Genomic DNA, 26,096 nt, shown 5'->3' with positions numbered 1-26,096 from the left:
TCCATGATCTCCAGCAGGGCCTGTCCCTCAGGGCTCACCCCATCCCCACACACCTCCATGATCTCCAGCAGGGCCTGTCCCTCAGGGCTCACTCCATCCCCACACACCTCCATGATCTCCAGCAGGGCCTGTCCCTCAGGGCTCACCCCATCCCCACACACCTCCATGATCTCCAGCAGGGCCTGTCCCTCAGGGCTCACCCCATCCCCACACACCTCCATGATCTCCAGCAGGGCCTCGGTGACCGTCTCCAGCGAGGTGAGGGCGAAGGTCTCGCGCTCGTAGGAGCCGGGCGAGAAGGACCGGTCGCGGTAGCTGGAGCGGAAGGCGATCACCGCCGCCGACTTCACTTTGCTGATCCCAAACAGCAAATAAAACTTGGGCAGAGAGAACTCAGTCAAGCTCAGCCTTAAAACTTGCTTGGTCTCCTCTGTTGGATAAAGTTGCACAAATGAGATTTACACCAGGGACATTCAAACCCACATTTGCCCCCCAGGGACACAGCCAAGGTCCTTGTGCCCGTTCCAGCACTGCTCCCTTGGCCACTGCCCCGGGTCAGGCACAGCAGCTCTGCTCTCCTGCCCTGCCTCACGAGGACTGGATTCTAGAGACTCTGCAGAGGAACTTGTGTAAAGATGTGGCTCTGTGTGTTCTCCTCACAGAGATTCAGAAAATGGAAACCCAGAGCGTTCCTGCTCTGAAATACCAACAGAACTGGAAGTTCAAACTGCAGCAGACTCTGCTTTTGGCTCTGGCACTCACATGAAGAAATACACTTAAAGCAGAAGAAAATGATGGCCCTGCTCTGACACTGACTATCTTTACAGTTCTGACCTTTCAGCTGATTTCAGAGCACTTCAAACCCACGGTGTGAGCAGGAGGCTCAGCACCCTGTGCATCGGAGCACAGACACCTCTGTGTGTTTGTGTGTGTGTGTGTGTGTGTGTGTGTGTGTGTGCACACCACTCTCCCTGCTGATATGTGCAGACATAAAATGAGATTGCAGACACTTAAAAAAAGACAAGATCACATACATTTTGAATTTTTCTTCTGCACAAAATTCAGCCTGGTTTTACATTGTGCTTCTGGGCTAAGAAGTGCCAAATTGCTAATATCAATTATTTTAGGACTGCTAAAATATGGCAGTAGATAAAATACCTGTTTTAATACTGTAAGTTCACAATTCCCTTATGTAATTGGTATTTTTGTTACCATGTTATACAACCATTCACGAGATGTACATGAGCCAGTTTTAGCACAAATATATTTTCTCCTTTGCCTTACCAGAAAATCACTGGTACTTTCTTCTCTTTTTCTAAAAACCATTATACAAACAATTTACATTATGCACCTGCTCTAAGTAAGATATTTTTTAATTCCATACTCATTTCTTGTTGGGCATATCCTCATTCTGATTTGTATTCATGCTGAACTACAACCCACTTTTTTCAAACTCTCAGAATAGTTTGCAGAGAAAGACAACTCAAATATTTGTTAAACAAATTAAGGAGCAATCAGCTTCATTGAAAATCCAAAAAAGCTCACCACTGAAGTGAAGCTGTGAACAAGTGCAAAGAGAGTGAATGATGTTGATGACGAGCCCGTGAGTGGAAGCTCTGAGGGAAAGGGGCCCCGTGGCCACCAGCAGAGTCACCACGTGGAAGAGGTAGGGGAGATGCGCAGCCACGTCCAGGGAGTTGTTGAAGGAGAGCATGAGCATGTACCGAGCCAGAATGGCAATGTCATCCCACATCAGGTGCTGCTCCAGCGTGGGTGTGGGGGACAGACAGGTCTTGTCAATGATTTTACACATCCTCCCAATGACCTGAAAAGAGAGCAACCACTTTGTCCTACTCAAACGGGGAGCACAGCTCAAAATTTCAGTAAAAACCATCAACACTTAACATTGAAATTACTCTACTGCTTGGAATCTGTTTTATCATGGCTTTTGTATTGCTGCCTGACCTGAGTTATCAGAAAGTATCTCAGTGTCACATTAGTAAATAAGTTGAAATCATTCTCTAAAAGGAAAAGAAGGCAAAGAGGGAACTCACTTTGCTTGACACCAGTTTGACATTGCCAGAAGCCAGTGCTACAGCTGTGTCTGCCATCACCTCAGCTTTGATGGAGCCCAAGCCCCCCGTGGCACTGGTTTTGATGAAACTGTCCAGCACTACATCCAGGAGATCTGTTATCTGACAGAGAAAAAGAGTCAGATTAACTTTACTTTTCCACCATGAACCACCCTTTAAACAGCAGTCATGCATGCCTTTAGCTGAAGATGCACAACTATCACAAACGGAACCATCCATTTTAGGGACTCGTTACCCTTTTGGCAAAAAGCCCCATGTAAATTTTAGAAGCATAAAGCTGAATTCCATTAGGTTTCACTATCAGTGATTCAGAACTAGAAACTCTAATTTAGCACTATTGTCATTTCATTTTCCACTTTAAAGTATAACTCTTTATAAAATGCTGAGGGCAGGAAGAAGAAACCTGATCTGAAGTGCAAGAAAGCACGGGTTTGTTCACAGAGGATGCAGAGGTGGTACCTGTCCCAGGCTGCCCCATATCTTGGCCTGAATGGAAGGGTACATCTGCTTCTCGTTGATGGTCATGGTGATGAGCTTGTCCAGGATGGCGGTGACGCGCTGGCGCTTGGCGTCGTCGTTGTGCTTGCAGAAGCGCACCAGGTTGGACAGCCAGGGGGTCATGTACTCCAGGCACAGGTGCTTCAGCTCAATGCCTGCAACAACACTGCTCATCACACCCAGCCAGCACTGGCCTCCCTTCAGAAATAACTCCTCCTTTCAGCTACAGCACCTAAAACAATTACTGCCCCAGCTGAGCAAAGAACACTGGGCCAAGAGAGAAGCTTCAAAGAGGCATGGCAGAAGGAGAGAGCAAGAGAGCCAATGAGGACACTCAGCTGACTAAGCTAGATCTGAAATCCTTTTAGAGATTAGAATCTTTCCAAATTCACGGTTGGCACTAACCAGCACTGCAGTTACTTACTGGATTTGCTAAATCCTGAAATACACTCCTCCAAGAACTCCAAGGTGAGGTGTGGCTCGTTTGCTGCAAGAGTCTTACTGATAGATACAATAAATAGTGTGTTGTTGGCAGGAATACACAGACCTGAAGTTTCAAGTAACTGGCCCTCAATCTTTAAATTAAAGGTACAGGTTAAGGCACATAGAAGATTATAGGCAGCAGACCTGTAACAAAGCAAACAATGTGATTTGTAAGAGCTTTCTTGTACTTTTGAACATATATATACATGTTATAAACCAGAGTACTGACATTTAAAAAAACAATTCAGTGCTGCTGTAGCAGAAATTACATCTAAATTCCCAAACATTTTCCCCTGGACTGGCTACAATTCAGAGCAAAAAAGAATTTCCTTGGAGAAATAGAAGAAATTACTCCTCCACTTGCTCTGAACAATTTCTAACAAGGTTACAGAGTATGTTTGAAGGGCTTTGTATTGGGCTTCTCAGAACAGGTTCCAGGAAATTCTAATTCCCTCCAGGTGTACCTAAGCTGCTGGCAGAGAGCCTGTCCACAGCCCAGGAGTGCCCCTGGTCAGCACTGAGCCTGGGGGAGCCTGTTCTGACACAAATCACAAGCTGCTCTAAGGGGTACAGCTCCCATGCTCTTAAACACAAAGCAAATCATATGTACCCAATAAACACAGAGTGCAAAGCAGAACTACTGCTCCTCACAAAGAGAAATTAAGTTTCCTTCATGCCTTCACTTCTTCTGACAGTGTGTGCCCTTCTTAACTCATAGGAACTCAACCTTTATTTACTGAGAATTGCATTTTATGGAGCTGTGGTGAAAGCAAAGTGGTTTTTCTCAAGAGAGGCTGTCTAGCAGTGGAGCAGCCCCGGGGAGCCCCCTGAGCGAGCCGAGGAGCAGCAGGGCAGAGCTGTTACCGCAGGCTGGGGTCGGAGCTGCCCAGGTTGAGCAGGGCGATGTTGAGCAGCGTCCCAGGCACGTCCTTGGGGCGGATCTTGGTGTGCTGGGGGATGGAGTCGGGCTGCGACAGCTCCCAGCGCGTGCGGATGTGGATGATGGACCTGACGATGGCCTCACACTCCTGGTGCATGAAGGTGAGCGGGGTGCCCTGGTTGGCAATGGTCAGGGTGAACTGGTTCTCATCCACCAGGCAGATCTCCTCGATCTCAGAGGCGTAGTAGATGTCGTTGAGGAACACGGTCTGGCCCAGCACCCGTGTGCGCTCTGCCGACGTCACCTGCACCGCGGTCGAGCCAACCTTGGGGACAGAGGAGAAAACTGCTGCAGCACCTCTGGGTAATCACACAGAGAGAAAACCCTCACACTCCTACTTCTAGGAAAGATAAATGTACGAAATTTTGTTCTTCCTAATGGGCTGTACTAGAAAGTTGTGATTTCTCCTCGAGACAAGGGAGGAGAATTAAGAGACAGTAAAATCATATTCCAACCTTTAAACAAACATAACAGATCACTAGGAACAGCATTAAATGCACTTACTTTAATAGAAACTTTGGTGTCTTTATGAGCCAGTTTGAGAGCATTGTGAAACACTTTCAAGTCCTCCTCCAAAGCCAAGGTAGCTGCTGGGAGTTTCTGCTGGTCGTGTTCGATGTGCTCTGCCAGCTTCCCTGGAGAGTCTATGAAAACAAGCCTTTTGCTCCCTTTCAAACCTGTCAAGAGCCTTTCATGGTATTTGGTGTATTCTCTGACCCAAGAGTTACAGTTATAAATAAAAACTGCTGCAACGTTTTCATAAGCAAAGCCTGGAAAAACTACAAACCATTTAGAAAGAAAGTCTGTTTTAAAGCGATTACTGGGGCCAGCATGTGTGAGGTCCACCACGATTTCATATGGCTTTGCATAGTATGGCTTCAGGGTCAGCAGCACGTGGTAGATCAGCAAATCCCCGTTGATCTGACCAGTCTTGAACCTGTAAGACAGGACAGACATGGCTGGGTCATGCTTGAGGTGCACAGCATAAACCCCTGAGTGCCCAGGCCCACCAAGAGCCCCCCCAGTCCTGCCCATGAGCCAGGCTGACCCTTGTGACAGTCCTGCAAACACCCTCGGGCCACAGCAGGGACACCACACTGGCCTCGGGCACCGCCTCACACTCTGGCCACGTTTAGTGCCCAGGATGAGGGGGCTTGGATTTAACTCAGCTTCATCCTGAAGTGCCCACAACCTCTAAGTGCCTCTAACTTTGTAACAGCCTTGGAGATTCAAATTATATCTATACTTGTATGTGGAAAAATATATTTATCTCAGGACTCTTAAAAATCAAACATCCACATCCCAACTTTTTCAGAGGGTCCAGAGCCACTCCAGTTACTCTATCTTGCAGCACTCCAGTGCTTGGGGGTGTTTCTAAGAATGGTCAGTCCTCTGAGGAGTACAGAGGGCTTGCCTGCAAAAATACCTCTTTTCAAAATCATTCACATAATTGAGAATATTTTTTCCTTACTTAAAGGTTCTCTGAATTTTGAGAGTGGGCAATGCATTTGCCTAAACCACATCTCCAGGGTTCACACAGCAGACTGAATTCTAGTAGGAAGAATTAATTAAAAATAAATTCATCAGCAGCTTGTGAAATTTTAAGGTATTTTTAAATACCTGTCACTGTTCTGAGCTGTCATTAACTCAACTCTTCCAAGGCAAACAACAGGCTACAGAAGAGCTGATAAATGCTCTAAGCACAGGTGTAGCTTTAAGGGTTCTGGGACACTTCTCTTGATAGCACCTGAGTGCTGGACAACTCAGGAGACAGAAGACAGAACATTCATCTGCACAAGAGATTTTTCCCCTCCATTACCTCCTGTGGTTCTGAGAGCTAAGTTGGGCAAGTTGGTGTTTTTCCCCCAACATGTCATGGTATAGCTGTTACCCAAAGGAAGTGTGTCATAGCTGTGGTTTTAGTTCCCCACTTAGAGCCACATGTCATTGCAGTTACAGGTTTGCCTAAAAAACACCAGCACTGCCCAAATCTCCCTGCTGTACACTGATGGCTGTCTGCATCCTAGGAGCAAATATATGCACAAAGGAATCTTACTGTCAAAGGACTAAATATCTGAAACATCCATATTCTGTTGACTACATCTTGGCAAGGTAAGTACACATTTTCCTTCTCCTATTTTAAGTCGTACTTCAAATTTACTTACATTTTGTAGAAAAATAAATGAAAAAGCATTTTTATAGAAATTTGAGTAATTAAAAAATAGTAACAAACTGTAGATGCAGTATTTCCAACTGAATCAGGGAAGCTGATACACTGTATTTTTCATCATGTTAAAGGTTATTCACAGTCAGACTGAGGAATTAACAGTGACAGTCACTACTTGGCTCTGTTGTCCTTGCAGTGCAGATCTCGCTGGGTACTGAGACCCTGGCAATACCCAGACACAAAGGGCTGAACTAAAAAGAAAACCAGCTCTTTAAAGATCAGTTCCTTTGCCCTCGGGGTTTCAAGAGCAGCCCTTGACAGACGAGCCCACTGATTTGTAAGAAAAGCACATCTGGTCTGGAAGCCCTCAGTGAACACTGGGCTCTGTGTGCTGGGGCAGAGCAGGAGCTGCACCCTGGCCAGGGACAGAATGCTGCAGGGAAGCTGGGCTGGCCCTGCCTGTCCTGCTCAAAACAGCTGAAATGCTAAAAACCCCAAGCTTTGCTGGGTTTGCTTTCCTTTTCCTTTTCAAAGTATGCTACAAGGAATCATCCAGGTGACTTCCACCACACACAAACAAAAATCTTACCTGAGCTGTAGCTTATGACTAAGACAGTTTCTGGTTCAAACTGAACAAACAGGATTAAGCTCAGGATGGAGAACAATTTTATGTCATGGGTGAACTGCAAAGTTATAAACAGATCTTTTGTTGCTTCCTTGTTGTGCAAGGAGAGACCCCCTTACACACCAGGTGTATTCCTGCCTCCCCTTCACCTGGTCACGTGCCAGAACATCACTTCTCTGATGTTCCGTATTTACACACACACAAATACACTTTGTTACCTTTAGAGGCAACAAACACATTTTTTCAAGAACAACCATAAAATTAACAGTGTTACTTTTGGTCACTCCCTGTAGCAGTTCAATTTGCACCAAGCAGAGCAGAGTGTGTAGCACTCAAAGGAAACGCTTTGATCTGTTACCAGAGACAGAAGAAAGACTGGTGGGACACGGCCTTGCCCTGGGAAGGTCAGGAGCAGCCTGGCCCAAGCAGCAGCACTGCCTGGGTCACTGCTTGGCTGATTTGTCACTGTTAATTTGAGATAATAACTATTCTCTTCATATCAGACCTACTCCACTCTCACATTCCTACCCTCCAGAACAATTCAACAGGTACAGATTTGAATGCCACACAAATGTGAAACAGAACATATGAATGGTTACTCTCATTTGCATAATTATTGGCGGCGTTTTACAGAAAATGTCACAATCTGCAGAATGTTTGGTAGAAAAATACAAGAAGTGCATTTGTGATGAAGAGCTTTTTGTACAAAAAAGCAGAAAAACAAGAGAACAAAGATTTTCTGGGCATTTTAAAGTACCCCAGACAGCTGTGCTAGGAACTACACACAGTTCACATTAAGTTATTGCTGTCACTTACAGAAACATTTTGGGTTCAAGTTTTTCCCTTGCCCATCTGTTCCCTGCAGGGTTCCCCTGCCTGGCCCAGGGGAATTCAGGGAGGTGAGAAGCAGCCAGTGATGTGCAACCTCCACAAGATCTTTGTGTAAAGCAGAAGTGATGACTGGGTGTAACAAGGGCAGCTTCAGAGAGAAGGAACTCCCCTGACATCATGAAGCCCCCAGTAGGAAACACTTCTCTTTTTCTCTCTGCTCCATGTTCTTTTTTGATTTTTCTGTGTTTTCCATAACCTCAAACAGTCAGAAGTTTGAGACAATCTATTCTTTCACAATCTGGGCACTTGAATGCATGCTCCTACATCCTCCAAAATGAGGCCATGTATTTGTCATCAAGAATCCTGCTATTCCCTGACAAGTCCAATCCAAACCTCTAAGAACCAGCACCTGCTAAACCAGCACCACAATTGGTATTTTTGCAGGGGACTCAACAGGAAGATGCAGACGATGAGATGCAGTAACCCACGCCTGGCCTTCCCTGTCATGATCATCTTCTCCCTGGGGCTGCAAACGAGTGCAAACCACACAGGCTACCCTCACCTCAGAGAAGAAACCTGGAGTCCCATCAGCCAAAACCTCAGTGGGAGTCAGAACAGGACAGAAGCAAGCACAAATTCTCCTCTGAGTCTCAATTTCAGCAGCCAAAGGACTACTTTTGAAATGCAAAGTACCCTGCCATCCTTCTCCTCCACAATGGCCCAAAACTCAACATCTTCCCCTGCCAAAACACAAAGTACCCTGCCATCCTTCTCCTCCACAATAACTCAAAATTTGATTTCCCCTGCCCCAAGTGCAGTTTCCACCACGGGAGGATTAGAAAAAAGCAATAAACCCAAGAGCCCAATGACCAAAGAAACCTGTGAAGAAAACAAGTCTCTCATACTGACTTGCTTCATTATCATTGCAGTTCTTGTGCTCATCTGCATCTCCCTGTTTCTGTCCACAGTCGTAGTAGCCAACAAAATCTCCTATCTCAAAAGAGCCCAGCAGGGCAAACGCAGGCCCAGGAGCAATGGTGACCTCCTGGCCACCAACAGCCTATGGCCCACAGCAGCAGGAACGTGGCAGAGGATGCCCAAAGAGACCAGTGGAGCTGAGCTGATAATGCAGGAGCTGGTATCAGGGAGGGATGCTGTGAACCAAAGGAAAACTGAAGATGAAACTACTGAGAAACTCACCAAAGCAGCAGATAATGAACAAGAAAGCAAAGAACCATCCCAGCCATACAAACCCATTTTAACCAATTTTGTAGTTGAGATTTAATTCATATTCAGGTAAAAATTCATCTTTTGCCTTTGTTACACCATTAATGTGAGGCAAAAGCTTGTATTTCAAGTAACAGCAAGAATTTTCCCCCAGGAAAGCTAAATCCAGATTTTAGAGGTTTTCCATTTATGCCAGTGGGAATGCTGCAGCCACATGTGGATCCAGAAAAGGTAAAATTGTGTTAAATAGCTTTCTGTAAGTAGTGTCAGGACTGGTTTTACTCCTTTGACCAGAAATCAGGGTGACAGGAGCTGAACAGGATAAACCAAAAGGACAGAATCTGCCCATGCTCAAAGACCACAGAGGGGAACAAGGAACAGACTGTCAGTCTGATCAGCACTCTGAACACTAAGATGCTGCACAGGCATAACCAAGTTGCTTTTCAAAGGAAACCATACATTAGTCACAACTCTGATTCAACCACTAATCCACAATCTAGTCACTCTCAAAATGCCCTTTTGGATTTTCCATCAAGAACTTCTTAAACCAGCTTAATGACTTTTCATCTACACTGATAAGAACCATTTTTATTGTGTTTTGACATTGACTATGAATAGATAAAGTTTGTAGCATTTGCTAGAATATGAGAACTTGTTCAATTTGTTATCTTCAATAAACTTGTAATATGAGTTTTTAAATGACTTACATGATACTATTTCTTTAAGTCAAAATATTAGGAAAAAATATGACCAGGCATTTTGGAATGTTTTATTCCTCTAACATTGGCTGAGCTCAGGAAAGGTCTCTGATGACTCGCTGTGATTTCCTGCATCATGGAAACACACTCCACTTTCTCCTGACACCAAAGAGAACACGCCAGGAATTCCTTTCAACCACAACAACTTTTAGTTTCTTTATTCTCAGAGACCTGACCTTGCCATAATTCCAGGGAGGTGCCTGTGGCTGCTCTCCCTGCAGCAGAGCTTTGCTCTTTTAAGAAACGTGAGAAGCTTTCCACAGGCTGCTCCTTGGGCTGAAGAAGCTCTGTTGCACTGCGGTTACAAGTGCTGAGGCTGCACAGTGCCAAAGCTCCAAACATCCTGTGCAGCTGTAACCAACAGCTGTGACACATCAGATGGTTGTACGAGTTTGAGAGGACCAGGATGACTGAATCCCCCACCCCAATTCCACTGGATCACCCATTAGCTTGGCTGGCAGGGCAGATACAGCAGCAGCAGGACCACAGCACCCTGGCGGCCAGGACAGAGACAGAGCTTAAAAAATTCAACTGCCAGGCTCAAAGGTGGGCTGTGTAAAGCTGGAAGGAGTTTGCATGCTTAGCCCAGAACTGGGAATCAGTTGTGGGGGTTGAAGAGAACGGAGAGGAAACAAAGCAATCAGATGAGAAACACCGGGTTAGTGTGAGTATGGGATCAGGATGTGTGTGTGCTGCAGGAGCAGGCAGAGTGTCACAGAGAGGCACCACAGGAAGGGCTGCAGAGGAATCTGTCAGCAGCTACTGGCCAGAATACAATTGCAAAGTGCCATGAGGACATATTTGGGGTGGGTTTCTTTCTGCCATGCTGCCTTTCCAATGCTCACAGAGAGCAAAGAGAGCAGCTTGGGTTACACTCCATGGGATGGACAGGGACAGGCAGGCAGAAGCAGCTGCTCAGAGCACAGCCCTCCACCAGCAATGGCAGCTGGTCACAACGCTGTCCACACAGAAAAACAACCAAGCAAGTAGGGACAGGCTGAGGGTGAAATCAGATTTTGCCCTCTGCCTCTGAGCGCAGCCACACAAGAGAGGATGTGTAAGCAGCCAGCATCCCATGACCAAACAGCTTTCCATGACTCACCAAGGAACCCAGGGGTGGTTTCCCACTAATAACCCTGAGAGCACAGCAAACCCACCACTGAATTACATCAGCAACTCAAATCCAGCCCAAGCTGGCAGAGTTTTTGATTCCCACAGAAGAAACCATAACTATTTTCTACATAGACAGACAAACAGGTATTTGAGAATTTCCACACCAACACACAGAGGTGCCTGATGTGGCAGGAGCCACAAAGACCTTTTAGCAGCAGCCCAGCAGGGCAGGCAGAGCAGAAGTTTGTCTGTGGGACAGTGGGACACACGATCTCCGAGATAAGTGCCCCGAGCTGCTGGCGCAGACGCTTCCTGCCGGTGTTGGCAACTTCCTCCCTCTCTGCACAAACTTGTGCATGAAAAGAGCCATTTTACCCTGCCTGACTCTGAGCACACACAGCCCTCCTGAGCCTCCAAACAACAAAGGCAGACGGTGCCTGCTCCAGAGAAGATAAATGTGCAGGTAAGGATCAAATTCAAGTATTGAGTCTATTTTGAGATGAGGGGAGCAGGATAAAAACTGAATAGAATCATTTTAACCCATTACAAACCTGTCAGAGTTTAGATCACGATGTTCTCATTAACTTACTGCTCATGTGTGTTTACACTGCTGCATTTAAAATTTAATTTTGTGTATTTGTAAACCCATAAAGACTCATGCATATTAATTTCCCAGAAATAGCTTCACAGGACTAGCACTGTAGTAACTAATGAATTAGCTCAAATTGCATGAAAGTGACTTCAGAAGGAAAAGAGCTGTGTAGAGGATGAATTTTATATAATTTATTTCATATGGAGACATTTAGAGAACTGAACTCTAATCAGTACAGGGAAAAAAGTCTGTTTCATGCCACCAACTCAACATTTGCACAATCTGCATGCAGGAATTTATTTATATAACACTTCACCATTAGAATGCTGTGTCATTATAGCATAAGTATTTGAAAAACTTTTAAATATTTTGCTATGCTGAACAAATATGAGAACAGGAAATAAAAGTTTAAGAGAATTCTAAAGAGCATTTTACTTCTGTCTCAGCTTATATCACAACAAGCCACTGCTTCACTTCTGACAACCCTGTCTGTCAATGCTGCAGAGTATGTTCCAGGTCCATAACCAGCTACATGACAGATAAATGTTATTTTGAAACCTTGTGTTATTTTGAAACCTTGTGAGGACTGCTCTGCCAATGCCTTTTTCTGCTAGGTGACAAAAGATTATAGTAAGCCATTACCTTCAAACAAGCCACTTTATTAATATGATTCATAATGCTAAAAATCTGCTGTTATTTGTAAAGTCAGTGCCAAACCCACTGATCTTGCAGATGGGAACAGGCTTGAAATGTGAAACATTGGGGAGACCATTATTTTCAGTCTGATGGTATTAACACAGAACTGTCTGGTGGCAGTAAAGTGCAGAAATACAGTTTACAAGTTACCATGTTCTACTCCTTCCCTACAACAGCAGAGGACCCTTGTAAAGAGGCTGGAGGGAAATGGCCAGCAAGCAGGTCATGCTGGTTCTCATCTATGGGGAAATCTGGAGCTCCCTTTCTGCAGCAGCACCTCATCACGCTGCCAGCACTGAAAGCCACATGTCCACCACTGCCACGAGCCCACGGGCAGACAACCCCCTCCTCCACCAACTGCAAGCAACGGTGCCCAGCTTCCAGCAATCTGACAGACCCCTGGCTACAGAAGGCCAGGCCCTCCCAGGGGAGGAGGAGGCTGGGGACGGCAGCTGGGTAGCAGCACTGCTCCTTGGCAGCATTTTGATTGGGATGGCGCTGGCAATTGTGGTAATTCTCCTGTGGAAATGCTGCCTGAGGCCCCCTCAGGCCGAGTCCCACTGGGCAGGGCGGTCGCCCTTCGTGGATGGGGACACGTCAGATCTCTTCACGGACCCTGACCCTGGCACCAAGCGTTCTTCAGTCTTATTTATGTTGCCTTGGAGACTGAAACAAGGCACAAACTTGCAGGAGGACCCGACTGCCTCAGAGAACCCCCCCCACCACACTACCAGTACAGAGAACGGGCAGCCACCTCCGCCGGCCGCGGGCTGCTCCGGAGCCAGCTCGGCCCCAGCCCCAGCCCCTGCCTCAGAGCAGGAGCCAGCCAACACTGCAGCTGAGTCCTGTCCTCCCCCAGACCCTCCACCCGAGTGCTCTGACCTGCCACCACCCCCCGACTGGCTCAGGGAACCCACTGAGGAGCCCAGCTCAGATCCCAGCAAGCACTCGGCACTTCACCTGGAAGCAGAGGAACCACAGCCCTCACCACCTGAGCTACTGAACCAGGAGATCCACCAAACACTGCCCCAGCCAGAACACCCTTTGTAGACTGCCAAATTAATTTCCAGAATACTCTACATCTTTCTTAAACCAAGTAATTTTCAAGAAAGTAAAAAAAGGAGAAGTTGACACAGGCAAGAATGGTGAGGCCCCAGCATTTCCTTGTCATTTCCCTGGTGTTTCCCAACTTCGGCTTTCACAAGAGAGAACAACCTGCTTCTGCCTGAAGCAAATTTCTGACTACAAAACAAATTGTGCCCAGTCATCACCTGTAACTAGAGATTCCAGAAGGCAGAGTACACAGCTGTGTGTGGCAGCACAGCCAGACACAGGTAACACACACGTGGAGATGTCACAGACAGCCCAGCATCAGAGGGACTCGGCTTCGCACCCGGGTTTGCTCCACTGGGCTGTGCAAGTGAATGCAATCACTTCCAGGACATTTCAATAAAGCTTTCTCAGTCAAAGATGTTTTGGTCACTTAAAGCCCACCTGAATATTTGCTTAGGTACAGCATGCACTCAGTCACTAATACAAACTCATTTAATGGTTCATGGATGCTAGATTCCTTGGAGCTCCCAGTGTCCAAGTGCTTTGCATGCTCCTCTCTGGGCCCTGAGTACCAGCACAGCTCATCTCCCCCTCACCAGCTTGGCTGGGCAGTAGCAGGCTGGTATCAGCAGTAGATTTTTTTTTTAATACCAGTATTGAATATATATATAAAGAAGCTGCTAGATACTGGAGCTAGCTTTCCATGAGAGCTCTGCAAAATGGTAGAGTTTGCAGTTGAAGAGGGAATAGATTTGTGGATGGATCTCAGAACAAAGACTTGCACACAATAAACTTCAGAATTTTCAAACTATTGCTAATAAAGAGTAGTACATCATCCAAATGCAATTCCAGGCTTCTGTGCATGGCCTGGAAAATATATTTTTCCTATGGCCTACAATGGCCATAGGAAAATATATTTTCAACTTTCTTTACTGTTTACATAAGCTGTATGATTGGGTATGCCTGAAGAATAGCATTACAATCATACAAAGACTTTTGTAAGGCTTGCTCATGACACCCTGTTAAAATTAACAGCACCATAAATGAAACATTATAAACACTCTCACTCTCATATTGCTTTGAGAAAATCAGATCAAGATTTCCTATAGAAATCTGTAAAATCCTACAAGCTGAGCTATATTATACCTGACAACACAGTGATAGCCTGATCCGAGGAGCAGAAAACAGTATTTTAAAATTATGACAATATATTCTGGCAGTGTAACTCAAAAAAGCTGAAGCTAGAAAGCCTAAATTCACATTAACCTCTGCTACAGGAGGAGAGGTTTAAGAGAAGGCAAAAAGAAGCCAAGCTAACCTGCCATTTCAAACAGAACCACGCAGTGGGGCGGCAGCCGGAGCTGCCGGAGCCTGCGGGGGGAGCCCAGCCGTGTGCAGGCAGCCCCAGCTGGGAGGGAGCAGCAGCAGCACAGCAGGGCTGGGGAGCCGGGGCACTCCCTGCCCAGCAGGCCCCTGGCAGGGCTCGGGGCCGGCTCTGCAGTGCCCACAGGATCAGGTGGTTGCGGAGCCGGGCGCAGCCGTACGATGCAGCTGAGACAAGCACAGCCCCCGGCAGCCTCTGGAGCTGCTCTCCAGAACAAGGCGACCTCTAAGCTCCAATCCATCACAGAAACGATGTGCTGATACTGCAGGACACCACGGTAAGTTTGTGCTTTTTGATTTTACTCACAAAATCCTACTACCAAACCAGAGATGAAAACGGGAATGGAATTAGGAGCTGATGACAGATGCTTGCACCAGAAATCTGCTGCAGTGTCAGAGATTTCTTACTAACGGTAACTCGGGTTCTAAACATGTGTTTCCAGCTCTGAGATTGTAATTAGCACTGTAAGGAGGAAAAAATGCTACGGTGCATGTTAGCAAGAACACAGGAATTTGGGGTTCAAGCTAAATTCCTACGATGTATTTTAACCAATTTACTTAAGCAAACAGCATGCCTGGATGGGGGGGACTGCTACATTACTGCAGAGATTTGTGAAGATCCAGTTGACAGCCATTTTTTCATCCTCTATAAATGAACACATTATTCCAAACATAATATAGGCTTGAAATCACTAAAAACAAGAAGCAGACATTGTATAACGTTTGGAAGAGACTTGCGTTTTCGGAAGAAAGCCCTCATTTGAGCTGGATGGGGAAAGGGAGATGAAAAAAACAAGTCTCATTCTGCCAGACAACATGACAGGCTGAAGGGATGCTTTGTGAAGTCTCTCTTGAACAATTCTAAAAAGGACCGTGCCACAAAGGGGGTTATTGATATTTTTACTTAATTTCTCCTGCAAGTGGCCATTGCCAAGACAACCCTTATACGGAGATAAAATGTATTACTTGGATTTAAAGGGTGTCATTTTGGTATATTTATTTCCAGGCAACAATGGAATACCAGATATTGAATACATCTACCTGTCTGCTGGTCCTTCTGGTTTTCATACCCAGTGGTTTGGGTATCTGTCCTTCTAGCTGTAAGTGCTCAGGAAACGACAGGAATGTGGACTGTTCAGGCAGAAACTTAACTGTACTGCCCCAGGGACTTCAAGACAACCTTACATATTTAAATCTGTCCTTTAACCAGTTTGTAGATCTCGATCATCAGCTAACGAGGTTCACCAATCTGAGGACCCTTGATATTTCAAATAATTGGCTCAAGAATGTTCCTGCTCATCTGCCCAAGTCCTTATGGGAATTATATGCCACAAACAACAACATTAAAGTTCTTCAGAAACTTGATACAGCTTACCAGTGGAATCTTAGAGTGCTCGATATTTCCAGGAATATGGTGGAAAGAGCTGTCCTGATCAACAACACACTGAGCAGTCTCAAGTTTCTCAATCTCAGCAGCAACAAACTTTGGACAGTTCCAACCAATATGCCCTACAACATAGAGACAGTGGATCTATCCAATAACTTCTTGTCCCAGATACTCCCAGGAACACTGGTGAGACTGCAACACCTCACAAGCCTCTACCTGCACAACAACAAGTTCTCATACATTCCTGACAAAGCCTTTGACCAGCTCTCCCAGCTGCAGGTAATAACTCTGTACAACAACCCCTGGTCCTGCAGCGATAACCAAACCATCCCTTACGTGCTGCAGTGGGTGCAGGGCACAGCTGCCCGTGTTGTGGGGGCGCCCTGTGCTGACCAGCCCTGGCCCAGCACCACGCCAGCCCCGGCCCAGCCCACGGCCCTGGACTCCAGCCCCATGATCAAAGGCACCAAGGCAGTGGACAGGGAGGCTTCTGCCACGGCGCCTGAGCCCACCAAAGTGACCAAAACGCACAAACAATTGAGAGCCAAGGAAGTCCCCCCGGCTCTGTTCCCCGGCACAGACTCCCCCGACGGCCCCCAGGAGGCTGCGGCCACTCGCACAATCCTCGTCCAGGACTCCACCGAGGGCAACGCCAGCCTGGCCCCTGCCACGGGATCCTCCACCACTCCCATGACTTTAAGCATCACCAGTGGAATGCCAACAAACTACTCCAAGATGCCTCAAAGCACAACCGCTACCTTAAGGAAGGAGGAGGCCACGCCAGGCGTGCCCTCCCGCGCCAGCCGCTGGCAGATGGGGCTGCTCTGCCTGGCACTGCTGCACGCCGTGGCCGTGGCTATGGACTAAGGGCTTGCACCCCGTGGAAATTACTGAGGTTATTCCTGTGATAACAGCTGGAGTTAGCACATCTGGCTGAAACAGTGAATGAAAGAAATTCAAAGTCCTGACTCTGATCTAAAGAAAGTAACTGTTCTTAAAGACGTGCACACTAATGTCTTGATACTAAGCTGCTACTTATTTTCATATGTCTTAATTGAGTACAACTAATCTATTATTTTGGTTTTTAAAATGTGCTTATTTTGTATTTAAATTTTTCATTTTACTTGCACAGAATAAACACATCAGAATTTTAAGTACTGATTTTACGTATCATTTTGTCATTGAACAACTGGAAAAAAACAGAAGGCCTGTATCATATCTGCATTGTCTTGCTTGACTTGCCAGTGAGCAATTCCTGTAATATAGCAGCACAGATTCTTTGTAAGTTATGACGACATGTAAAAGAAAGGGAAAAAATAAAGGAACTAAACTGAACTGTTTCACTAATCAGAAGTTATTCCTGAGCAAAATCGCTAGCATGTATATCTATGTTTGCTTCATATGTATTAGAGCATTTTAAATATGAAGAACAACAGCTTTGAATTTAGGAATTAAATATGACAATGCCATGATGTCTGCTAAGAGGGTGTAAACTGAGATGGCAACATGGTCCAGCTTCAGCATGGGACAGTGGTAGGGGCCAGTATCCTTCTGCTCTGGCTTGACTTAGAGACCGCAGGCAAGTTATTGCTCTCTCCATATTAAAAAAAGAAAAAAAAAGAAGAAAAAAAAAGATAAAAGTAGAGAAAAATGCCAGATGTTCAATGCCATGACACTGTCAAACACCAAGGAGTTATCTACCCAAATTAATGACCTGGAACTCCTTGACTTTATGTCAAGTGACATCCTGAAATGTTAATATGTTCTGCTTAAAAGAATACCACAAATCAGCCAGAACGTAGCAAACTACTATCAGTAAAATGAAATATCAGCCAATTTCTAACACAAGTCATGTAACAAATCAATTAAGCAGTTAGCTGGTGAGCTGTCAGTGAAACATCCCTGACTCTTGTGACTCCAAAGAGAATGAATGCAGTCCATGGCACTGAACATGCCCAAATCCCTGCTTTCTAAGGGCGAGCATGGATGCTCTTCTCCTCGACATCCGCACTGTCAGCCAGTAGAAACAGCTGCACGCATGGCTCTGTCCCCTCTAGGAAAATTATTTAAATTATGGCAAAGGTACTTGATATACTACAGATGAAGTTTTGCAAACAGCATGAAATGAAAACTGAAGAACAAGTTAATTGAAAAAGTATTATCCACTTAATATTACAGATCTTATACAATGTTTTCCATTCATTCCAGGCCATTTAATTTCCAGTTATTGTAGCATGAAGGTGCTGCAAAACCCAGAAAACCTCACAACCGAGACTGGAGTCCTCTACCTGTTCCTCCTAAGGTGTCAGTGGGGGCTGTAGATCATTTACAACTACTGGTATCAGAGAAATGACAACTTTCCAATTGTGAACAGTATTTCTATAACCGGAAACGTGTTTTAATTTCTAACAGTAAATGTTACACAATGGATTTGTACAGTTATTTCATTGGCATTTAAGTAAAAATAAAGTTATGTTTGTATTGAACTGAACTAGTGACTGTGTCTCTTTTCTAATAAGCAGATTAAAAGGAACAAATAGATAGCATTGTATTATACAAACCTGGTTGAAGCAGACATTTGGCTCCATTGTCATGTCTTATGGGGGAAATTACGGTTATATTAAATTGTATTGTTTTGATACTGATGTATCTCTAATATTATTTAGCAATAAGCTGATGAGATGACACAACACTGTGACTATCCTTCCCCTTCCTACTCTTTAGAACTTAGAAACACCGAAGAAGTCCCTGCTGCCACACTCCTTGGACAGTCCCTGGGTTTGCTAAGTGCTGACTGACTGTAGCACAGCACCAACCTATTTCCCATGCTCAGAACTCAGCAATTCCCAGAACTGCATCACTCTCTGGCCTCATCCCACACAGTGGGAGCAGCTGGGCTTGCAAGGCAAGACTCATCACAAAATGAGGTGCTGTGGCTAAACTGCTTGATTTGAGGAAATTACAGGAAATATTGCATGTGTCTTTGCTGCAGAATCAGTACAGGATGCCAAATCCTATTGCATTAAAAACCTACAGGGAATTGTCTTTAAAGGCTCTGATAATGTTTCACCCCTAATGAGACAATCTGATGACCAGGAACAGGAAAACACTGCTTTCCAGAGGTTATCTGGGGCAATTGCAAAGCCCCCATCCTGAAGGACTTGCTGTCCAGCCTTCAAACTTCTCAGCATGCTAAGAAAAGCCTAGAAGGGGAAATGGGGCACTGGGGTTTCCCAAAAGCACGGGCAGGACTGGGGAGCTGGATCCCAGCCCCCAGCTGGGTATGAAGTGAGCAGGACCACGGCACTCCAGGGCTCTGCTCCCTCCCAAACCCTGCCCGAGCTGCTGCAGCACCAGGGCTGCCTGCTCAGACGGCTTTCAGAACAGCAGACTGGAATTTAGGCTTCCTGGTATTTTTCTGGAATACGAATGAGCCGATAAGGCAGCAGGGAGGAGGCAGAAGTGTGGGAGTCGAGCACTTGTTGCTGGGCAACTGCACAGCCACTGTGAGCTGAGCCCGGGGGCCTGGGTTTGTAAACACGCTGTGCACTCAGACCTCCAGAAACACAAAATCATCTCTTCTCGGTGAAATTGGTATCCAAAACAACTATTCAGCATTTCAGGGCAATATTCAAAATACCCAGAAGAGCTCTGGCACCCCTCTAATAGCTGGGTACCCCCTCTGGAAAGGGTAAAATTGCTGTGGGGATTGCTGCGGTCTGCAGCAATAACTCAAAGGTTTTATTCCTATTAATTAGTTTGGGATCAGCCTTAAAACCTAATGGCAGTAGTTCAGGATCAATATTCATTGATTTATGGTTCATTTTTGTAACTGGATAGGGATTAAAAACAGAAGAGCACTGGCTCCAGAAGCTGGGCTGTTGCCCAGGAAACAAAATGTGAAGATAGATGACAGAAGGAATTAAATTTCACAGCACAAGGAGGACATAAACTGATCCAAATATATCAGTAAAATGACTCAACAATGCCTTAGCAACAAGATCTTCAACTATTAAAAAAAGAAAAAAAAAAGGGAAAAAAACCCCACCCGCAAAAAACCCCAGCCTGCTACAAGCCCTCAAATAGCCTGGCAGCTCCAATCTAAACAATTTTTCCACATTTCACACCTTGAAAACACAACACCTGTCTCAGAACCAGAAGACAAACACCCCAAATAAGCTCCACTTAGCCCCATCCCTGTGAGAAGAGATGATGCCAGAGCATCATCCGAGAGCAAAGCCCTTCCTTCCTGCTGGTTTGAAAGGCAGCCCTGCCAGGGTTCCTGAATTGTGCAGCTGCTGAAGGAAAAGGTAATAACTCACCCAGCAGCAAGGCCCTTGTTGCAGTACAGCAATATTTTCATTAATATCCCATACCTGGGTAAAATGTTCAGAAATCTGCTCCTACCCACCCTCTCTGAAGGCAGGAATGCTTGGCTGACTGGACCATGACAGTTTTGCCCAGTGAGGCATCTTTGGATAAATTGATTTTTCTGCTTTTAAAGAAGAGGGAGGTGAGCTAGGCCTAGCAAACAGATGGTGCAAACTTTTGTCTTGATTTACTTCCAGAAAGTCTTTCTCTGCAGATGAAATAACCATTTCTTGCTCTGCAAACAAGGGAACACTGCATGTCAGGTCTGCACAGAATACATAAGGATGCCTCGGATCACTGCCAGGCACAGTCACTTTTTAAGATGGGTTATCACTACTCTCTGCATTTGTATGCCTAATTTCTTGTCTGAACAAGGCAGGATAACAATGTAGGCATTTTGTTTGACTTGACATGAAATAAGACTGTGTCTAATGGAACAAAATGGAGAAGAAAAATGTGGCAAGCAAACAGAGTTTTTTAAAGAGAATTCAAAAGACTGCCTTTGATTCTAACCCTGTGCATGTAAAGGGATTAAACATTATGGATCTTGCTAAAAAAAAAAAAAAAGTAAAGGGGGGAAAAAGGCATCCAGGCTGCCCTCGAGCCAGCCCCTTCTGTCAGCACACCTGCAGGCTTCATGGACTGTTGTGTGGCTTTTGAAGACAGAAAATCAGGACAGAAGGTAAATAATGCTCCTCATCTTGTGTTCTTTCACTCCATCCAAAGAATCACCACTGATGACATCCTCTCATGACAACACTGAAAGTGGCCCCCCCAGTGCCACTGCCACCACGGGCAGCACAAACCACAGAGCAACCCCAGCACCCCCAGGCAGGGCTCTGCTCCCAAGGCACAAAATGTACCAGCAATGACCAGACCATGAACAGCCCAGGGGCTGTGCCAGCACCCCAAAGTGCCTGGTGATGCCAGGACTGGAGAAATCCCGGCCCTGCAGCACTCCCATGGCCCCCCAAGCCAAACCAGCCTCCCCAGTGCTTCCAGCACACCTCACCAGCAGCACCTCAGCACAGAGAGCAGCTTCAGCAGCATATCCAATCCTCAGAGCTGCCTTTGACCACACCTGGGGGTGAGCACAGGGATCTCCCTTTCCTTAACACCTCTAGGAACAATTCCTGTCACGAGTGTAATTACTTTGAAATTATAGTTTTAGTTTAGGAAACAAGTCAAAAATATTGTCAGCAAATATTAGCACATAAGCTATTTTCAGACACTTGTTTGTTACCAAGCTTTGTATGTCTCTCACATACACTTGACACCTTTGACTGACAGGTTCATTTCAGACTGGGAAGGTGAAAGGTTTCTTACCGCCGAGCAATGTAGTAGAAAACAGGATTGCCAACTTTGGATGTCCCAGCTTGGTAGAAAATATTTAATGTTTTCAGTGCCTTGAACTCCTCTTTCTCATGTACCTGATGCCTAAAAAGCAATACATTGACATCAACTTTAACAACTGCCTTTCAAGCAAATTTTAAAAATCCCAAACCCTCTTTTACTTTCATCTCTGAACAAAAGTATGAAGTTCACACAATCCTGAGCCTTCCTTAAATCACATATGTTACCACCCTTTCTCATACTCAGCTTAGTTTTTTTTAATTAAAATCTACTCAGAAACCTAAAAGGTTTGTGTAGACTCAGCTTTTTAAACTCTCCTTTAAAACAGAGTCTTGATAGCAGAGAGTCTTAAGAACTACTGACATATCCTCACATGATAAAGTTCAGAAACTCACACTGTGTGTCCATAATAATCTCATTACCTTGTCATAAACTCTTCAAACTTGGAACTAGTGAGATTTAAGCTGGACCAATGTGTATCTGCCACAGGTTTGTGCTCAGGAGGCCCCAGGTAGGCAAGAAGCGTTGCCATTTTGTCAAAGGGTCGTCGTCCAACAGCCTTGTGGTCCCTACAAACAACATGTTCTTTGTCAGGAAACTCCTCCTTTACTCAGCAGCTCCCACCACCCTTCCTCAACTATAACAAGCTGGATTTTCTTTTTTAAAGTAATGGGGGAGGCCCTGCACAGGTTCCCAAAGAAGCTGTGGCTGCCTCATCCCTCGAAGTGTCCCAGGCCAGGCTGGACAGGGCTTGGATCACCCTGGATGATATCCACCCTTGGATATGGAAGGTGTCCCTGCCCATGGCAGGGGCTGGGCTGGGATGAGCTTCATGGTTCCTTCCAACACAAACCATTCCAGGACTCTACTAGCTCTTCCCTCAGCACACACCCTCCTGCCAGGGCTGCGGGCTCACCTGTTGCTGGACAGGTACTGGCCGATTTTCTCCTGGTTGTTCCAGAGCAGGCGGTGCAGCGCCAGCACGTTGCCGTCGCTGATGAAGGACAGGCTGTGGTTGACGGTGTCGCTGGCCGGGCAGTCAGACGCGATGTCCAGGAAAAACCTGCAATTCCCAGCCAGGAGCACACATCAGGGTGGCAGGGACAGTGAAGGGCTGTCCTGCAGGGGCACCCGCAGCTGTCCCTGCACGCAGCACTGCTGCCCCTCTCCCCTGCACGCAGCACTGCTGCCCCTCTCCCCGCACGCAGCACTGCTGCCCCTCTCCCCGCACGCAGCACTGCTGCCCCTCTCCCCGCACGCAGCACTGCTGCCCCTCTCCCCGCACGCAGCACTGCTGCCCCTCTCCCCGCACGCAGCACTGCTGCCCCTCTCCCCGCACGCAGCACTGCTGTCCCCTCTCCCTGCACGCAGCACTGCTGCCCCTCTCCCCGCACGCAGCACTGCTGCCCCTCTCCCCGCACGCAGCACTGCTGCCCCTCTCCCCGCACGCAGCACTGCTGCCCCTCTCCCCGCACGCAGCACTGCTGCCCCTCTCCCTGCACGCAGCACTGCTGTCCCCAGGCCGTACCTTCGTGCTGCATCAAAATTGCTCTTCACAAAGTCATTGAAAGGCCGCATGTGCTCCTCTTTTGTAAACAGCACGTGGTTGGCAATACTCTGAAGGATCTAAAGGGAAAAACATGGCAGAGACACACGACAGAGGTTTAATGTATTCCTGTTACAGTAATTGACACAAACATTTCCCCCGTTTTCTCACACTGGTCAAGGAGCAGCACTGAAGCAGGCACACACAAACAGGGGCAGGCAGACAGGGTCTGGATTCACCTTGGACATGAGCTTGAGGCCGCGCTCGATGCGGGGCGGGGGTTTCTTGTCCAGGATGCCCGCCTCGTACGGGGACACGATGGCGGGGTTGATGAAGCGCAGGAACATGGCGCTGCCCACGGCCCCGATGCTGTTCTGGGGGAAGCGCTGGCTCACCACCTGTGCATGGACAACCACACACAACAGGCCTGCCTTTAGCACCGGGCAAGGGCTGCCAAAAGCCCTGCACGGCAAGCCAAGCCAAAGCATTCCTTCCACACCGACCGTGCGCAGCGCGTTGGAGCGGGACTCTCTTGCATCCCAGAGAACCAGAACAAGAGGGAAAGGAGTGGGGCTCTCAGAGAGCAGCTGGCTCTCTCTCAGCAGCTGCACAGCTCCTGTGGCAGGGACACGGCTCCCAGAGCTCCTGGCCACGTCTCAGAGCTGACCCCATGCAGGGCCCTGCCCCTGGAGGGACCCTGCAGGTGCCTCAGGTGTGCACTGCCCTCCCCCAGCACAGGGAACACCTTTCACCTACTGGGTCTTTGATCTTTGTAACTGCACATCTGAACCACGAGCCTCTCCAGCAATAACACTGTGCTCTACAGCTTCAGGAGTAATTTTCCATTTGTGAGGAGGAGCTATTTGCAGAAATACCCTTCAAAACCATCATCTGTCCACAGCAGCACAGAAGGAGCCAGAGCTGAGTGGCCAGTGCACTCCTCTGCCTACACATACACTGTATAAAACCACTGAGCAGATTTAAAATATTGTCCATTTCTTGGGAATTATTTTTTTCCTGGATGGCAATCTCTTTTCTTTTAGGAAATCAACTACGCATTACTAAGAGGAAAGTTGTTCTTTGGGTGTCTCTGGTTTAACTTAACAAAGCTTCCTGACAAAAATAAAGTTCTTAGATATTCAACATGTGGTTCTATAAAACATCAATATCCATGTGGGTATACTGGAATGAGTAACGATGGTTAATCAAAAGGAGTCAGATTCTCCCTTTCCACAGAATAAAATTAGCAAACTTGATATTATCCTGTATAGTTTAAAATAAAAAAAACTCCAAACAAATCCCAGTTTAGTAAAATACTTCAAAACATACCTAATGCAATCTCAAATCATGCTGCTTAAACCAGACAAAGCCATTAGTACAAAATACACCAAGAATCACTTTGGTTCATTAGCAACTCCAGTCAGTTACCTTGTGATGCAATTACTGATATTTTCTTGTAAAATACTGGTTTGCCCACAACTTTTGCATTTAAACACGATTAATATTCAGCTCAGTTACAGCAAAACTAACAGTATTTAATAAAGGTCTAGATTTCCATTCTGGTTGATTCATACTTTATATTTTGAGGTCACTGCCAAAGAAAAGAGTAAGTCTGAACTTTTAAAGACAATGCTCTAAAGCAACCCACAGATCTAAACCCTAACACAGCAAGTTACTTAAAATGGAAAATCTGCTTTTCTCAGGAAATAATACAAGTGCTAAAGTTGGGGTTTTCTCACTTAATCACAAAGCAAACAGAAGAAAATGTGTCAGAAACAAGTCCCACGAGCCTCTTTCGAGTACCCCACAAATATTAATTGTTCTTTGCCCAGGATGCAAGCTCAGGTTATCTGCCAGAGTGTTAAAGCAGCTCAACAGACCCACATTTTTCTCAAAACCATAGGAAACATTTCTCTTCCACAATTTTTTAATTTGAAGATGGTGGCAAGACTAGAAGAGTCAGAATATTAAATACTAAGCAGTAATGTTAAAAATGTCTCATTTACTCAAATAGGCACACAGAGAATATTTTAAATCTAACTTAATTCCAGTGTTAATTGAAATGAAAGCTATTTTGTGCCAGAATTAGTAGAATGATTTTACAGTGAGGTCAAATAGACTGAAGTGAAGATATTTTGAACAGCAAAAGATTTCTGTTGTGCTTTGAAAGAAATGGCTAATAAAAAGGTCTCCAAACTTACTGATTTTTTGTTTTCCTTTTTTTCTTTTACGGTAGCTTTATTCAGTAGAGAGTGGCAAGTTGCCTACAGAACAGAGATGAGCACAAACAAGTCACAGCACCAACTACATACAGCAACAAAAAACCAATGTTGACTTGTACATAAATTACACAGTAAAATGTAACAAACATAATCAACAGAAAATGAAATATATAAACTAAAGACTGATGATGGAGTTTTTATTCCACAGTTTTATTACATCTTATTTACAAAGCACTAAATACAAAACAAGCATATGTTGAATTTCAATCATTTCTACTATTTCTGGCTAGATTAAAAGTCAAACCACATCAATGTGCTCATGATACACAATCTTGGGCCTTAAATGGTGTATTCAGCTTTCAAATGTATTTTACCATCCCCAAATAATTTTAACAGTACAAATAGTAGTGTTATACCTTTGAAATACATATTGCTTTTTAAATTAAATTTAGAGTTTTGAATCTTCCAATCTTTCTCTGTGTGTCCTTCAATTTGGTTAGACCTGTGAACCATCAGGGTTATTACACTGTCAGAGGTAACTGCCATAAAACACTCTCTGGACAAAGGAAGAAAGAAGCTACAGCCTACAGTTAATTTATTAGAGATTTCCAAGTCAAGAGATCTGACTTGATTGTGCTTATTTCTGCATTTCACTGAGATGCAAAGGGACCCACGAAGGCCCCAATTCTCTTTTACTTCCAGCAGCATCTGAGCAAAGCCCCGACCCTCGTGCCCTGCTCCCCAACCAGAGGTGCATC

The 26,096-nt window shown here is 45.7% G+C and overlaps 4 protein-coding genes across 6 annotated transcripts in view; 3 read left to right on the top strand and 1 right to left on the bottom strand.

Annotated features, from left to right (window-relative positions):
* NF1 (neurofibromin 1) overlaps positions 1–26,096 on the bottom strand; it is a 73,081-nt gene that overhangs the window by 16,650 nt on the left and 30,335 nt on the right. For 2 of the 3 annotated variants that reach the window (XM_030231862.2, XM_050981957.1), the window contains 13 exons: positions 25,318–25,380; positions 23,356–23,514; positions 23,099–23,196; positions 22,487–22,633; positions 21,993–22,139; positions 21,544–21,654; positions 4,519–4,951; positions 3,939–4,279; positions 3,016–3,218; positions 2,553–2,746; positions 2,055–2,195; positions 1,546–1,825; positions 216–430 (listed from right to left, as the gene is read on the bottom strand). In XM_030231862.2, coding sequence (XP_030087722.1) covers positions 216–430; positions 1,546–1,825; positions 2,055–2,195; positions 2,553–2,746; positions 3,016–3,218; positions 3,939–4,279; positions 4,519–4,951; positions 21,544–21,654; positions 21,993–22,139; positions 22,487–22,633; positions 23,099–23,196; positions 23,356–23,514; positions 25,318–25,380 — 2,532 coding nt within the window. The remainder of the gene's footprint in view (positions 1–215; positions 431–1,545; positions 1,826–2,054; positions 2,196–2,552; positions 2,747–3,015; positions 3,219–3,938; positions 4,280–4,518; positions 4,952–21,543; positions 21,655–21,992; positions 22,140–22,486; positions 22,634–23,098; positions 23,197–23,355; positions 23,515–25,317; positions 25,381–26,096) is intronic. The other variant, XM_030231864.2, reaches the window with a different exon arrangement.
* Positions 4,191–9,556, top strand: EVI2A (ecotropic viral integration site 2A). The gene is made up of 3 exons (XM_009094842.4): positions 4,191–4,317; positions 5,968–6,126; positions 8,082–9,556. Exons 2-3 carry the CDS (start codon positions 6,023–6,025, stop codon positions 8,920–8,922), a joined length of 945 nt encoding a protein of 314 aa, XP_009093090.2. The 5' UTR covers positions 4,191–4,317; positions 5,968–6,022; the 3' UTR covers positions 8,923–9,556.
* On the top strand, positions 11,054–13,712 carry EVI2B (ecotropic viral integration site 2B). The gene is made up of 2 exons (XM_018919543.3): positions 11,054–11,198; positions 12,200–13,712. Exon 2 carries the CDS (start codon positions 12,231–12,233, stop codon positions 13,071–13,073), a length of 843 nt encoding a protein of 280 aa, XP_018775088.1. The 5' UTR covers positions 11,054–11,198; positions 12,200–12,230; the 3' UTR covers positions 13,074–13,712.
* On the top strand, positions 13,892–18,409 carry OMG (oligodendrocyte myelin glycoprotein). Its single transcript, XM_009094862.4, has 2 exons — positions 13,892–14,737; positions 15,466–18,409. Exon 2 carries the CDS (start codon positions 15,472–15,474, stop codon positions 16,711–16,713), a length of 1,242 nt encoding a protein of 413 aa, XP_009093110.1. The 5' UTR covers positions 13,892–14,737; positions 15,466–15,471; the 3' UTR covers positions 16,714–18,409.

The sequence above is a fragment of the Serinus canaria genome, chromosome 19 (assembly GCF_022539315.1).
Source record: "Serinus canaria isolate serCan28SL12 chromosome 19, serCan2020, whole genome shotgun sequence".
NCBI lineage: Eukaryota > Metazoa > Chordata > Aves > Passeriformes > Fringillidae > Serinus > Serinus canaria.
The sequence above is the reverse complement of the archived record's forward strand: the minus strand, read 5'-3'. Positions and strand labels throughout refer to the sequence as shown.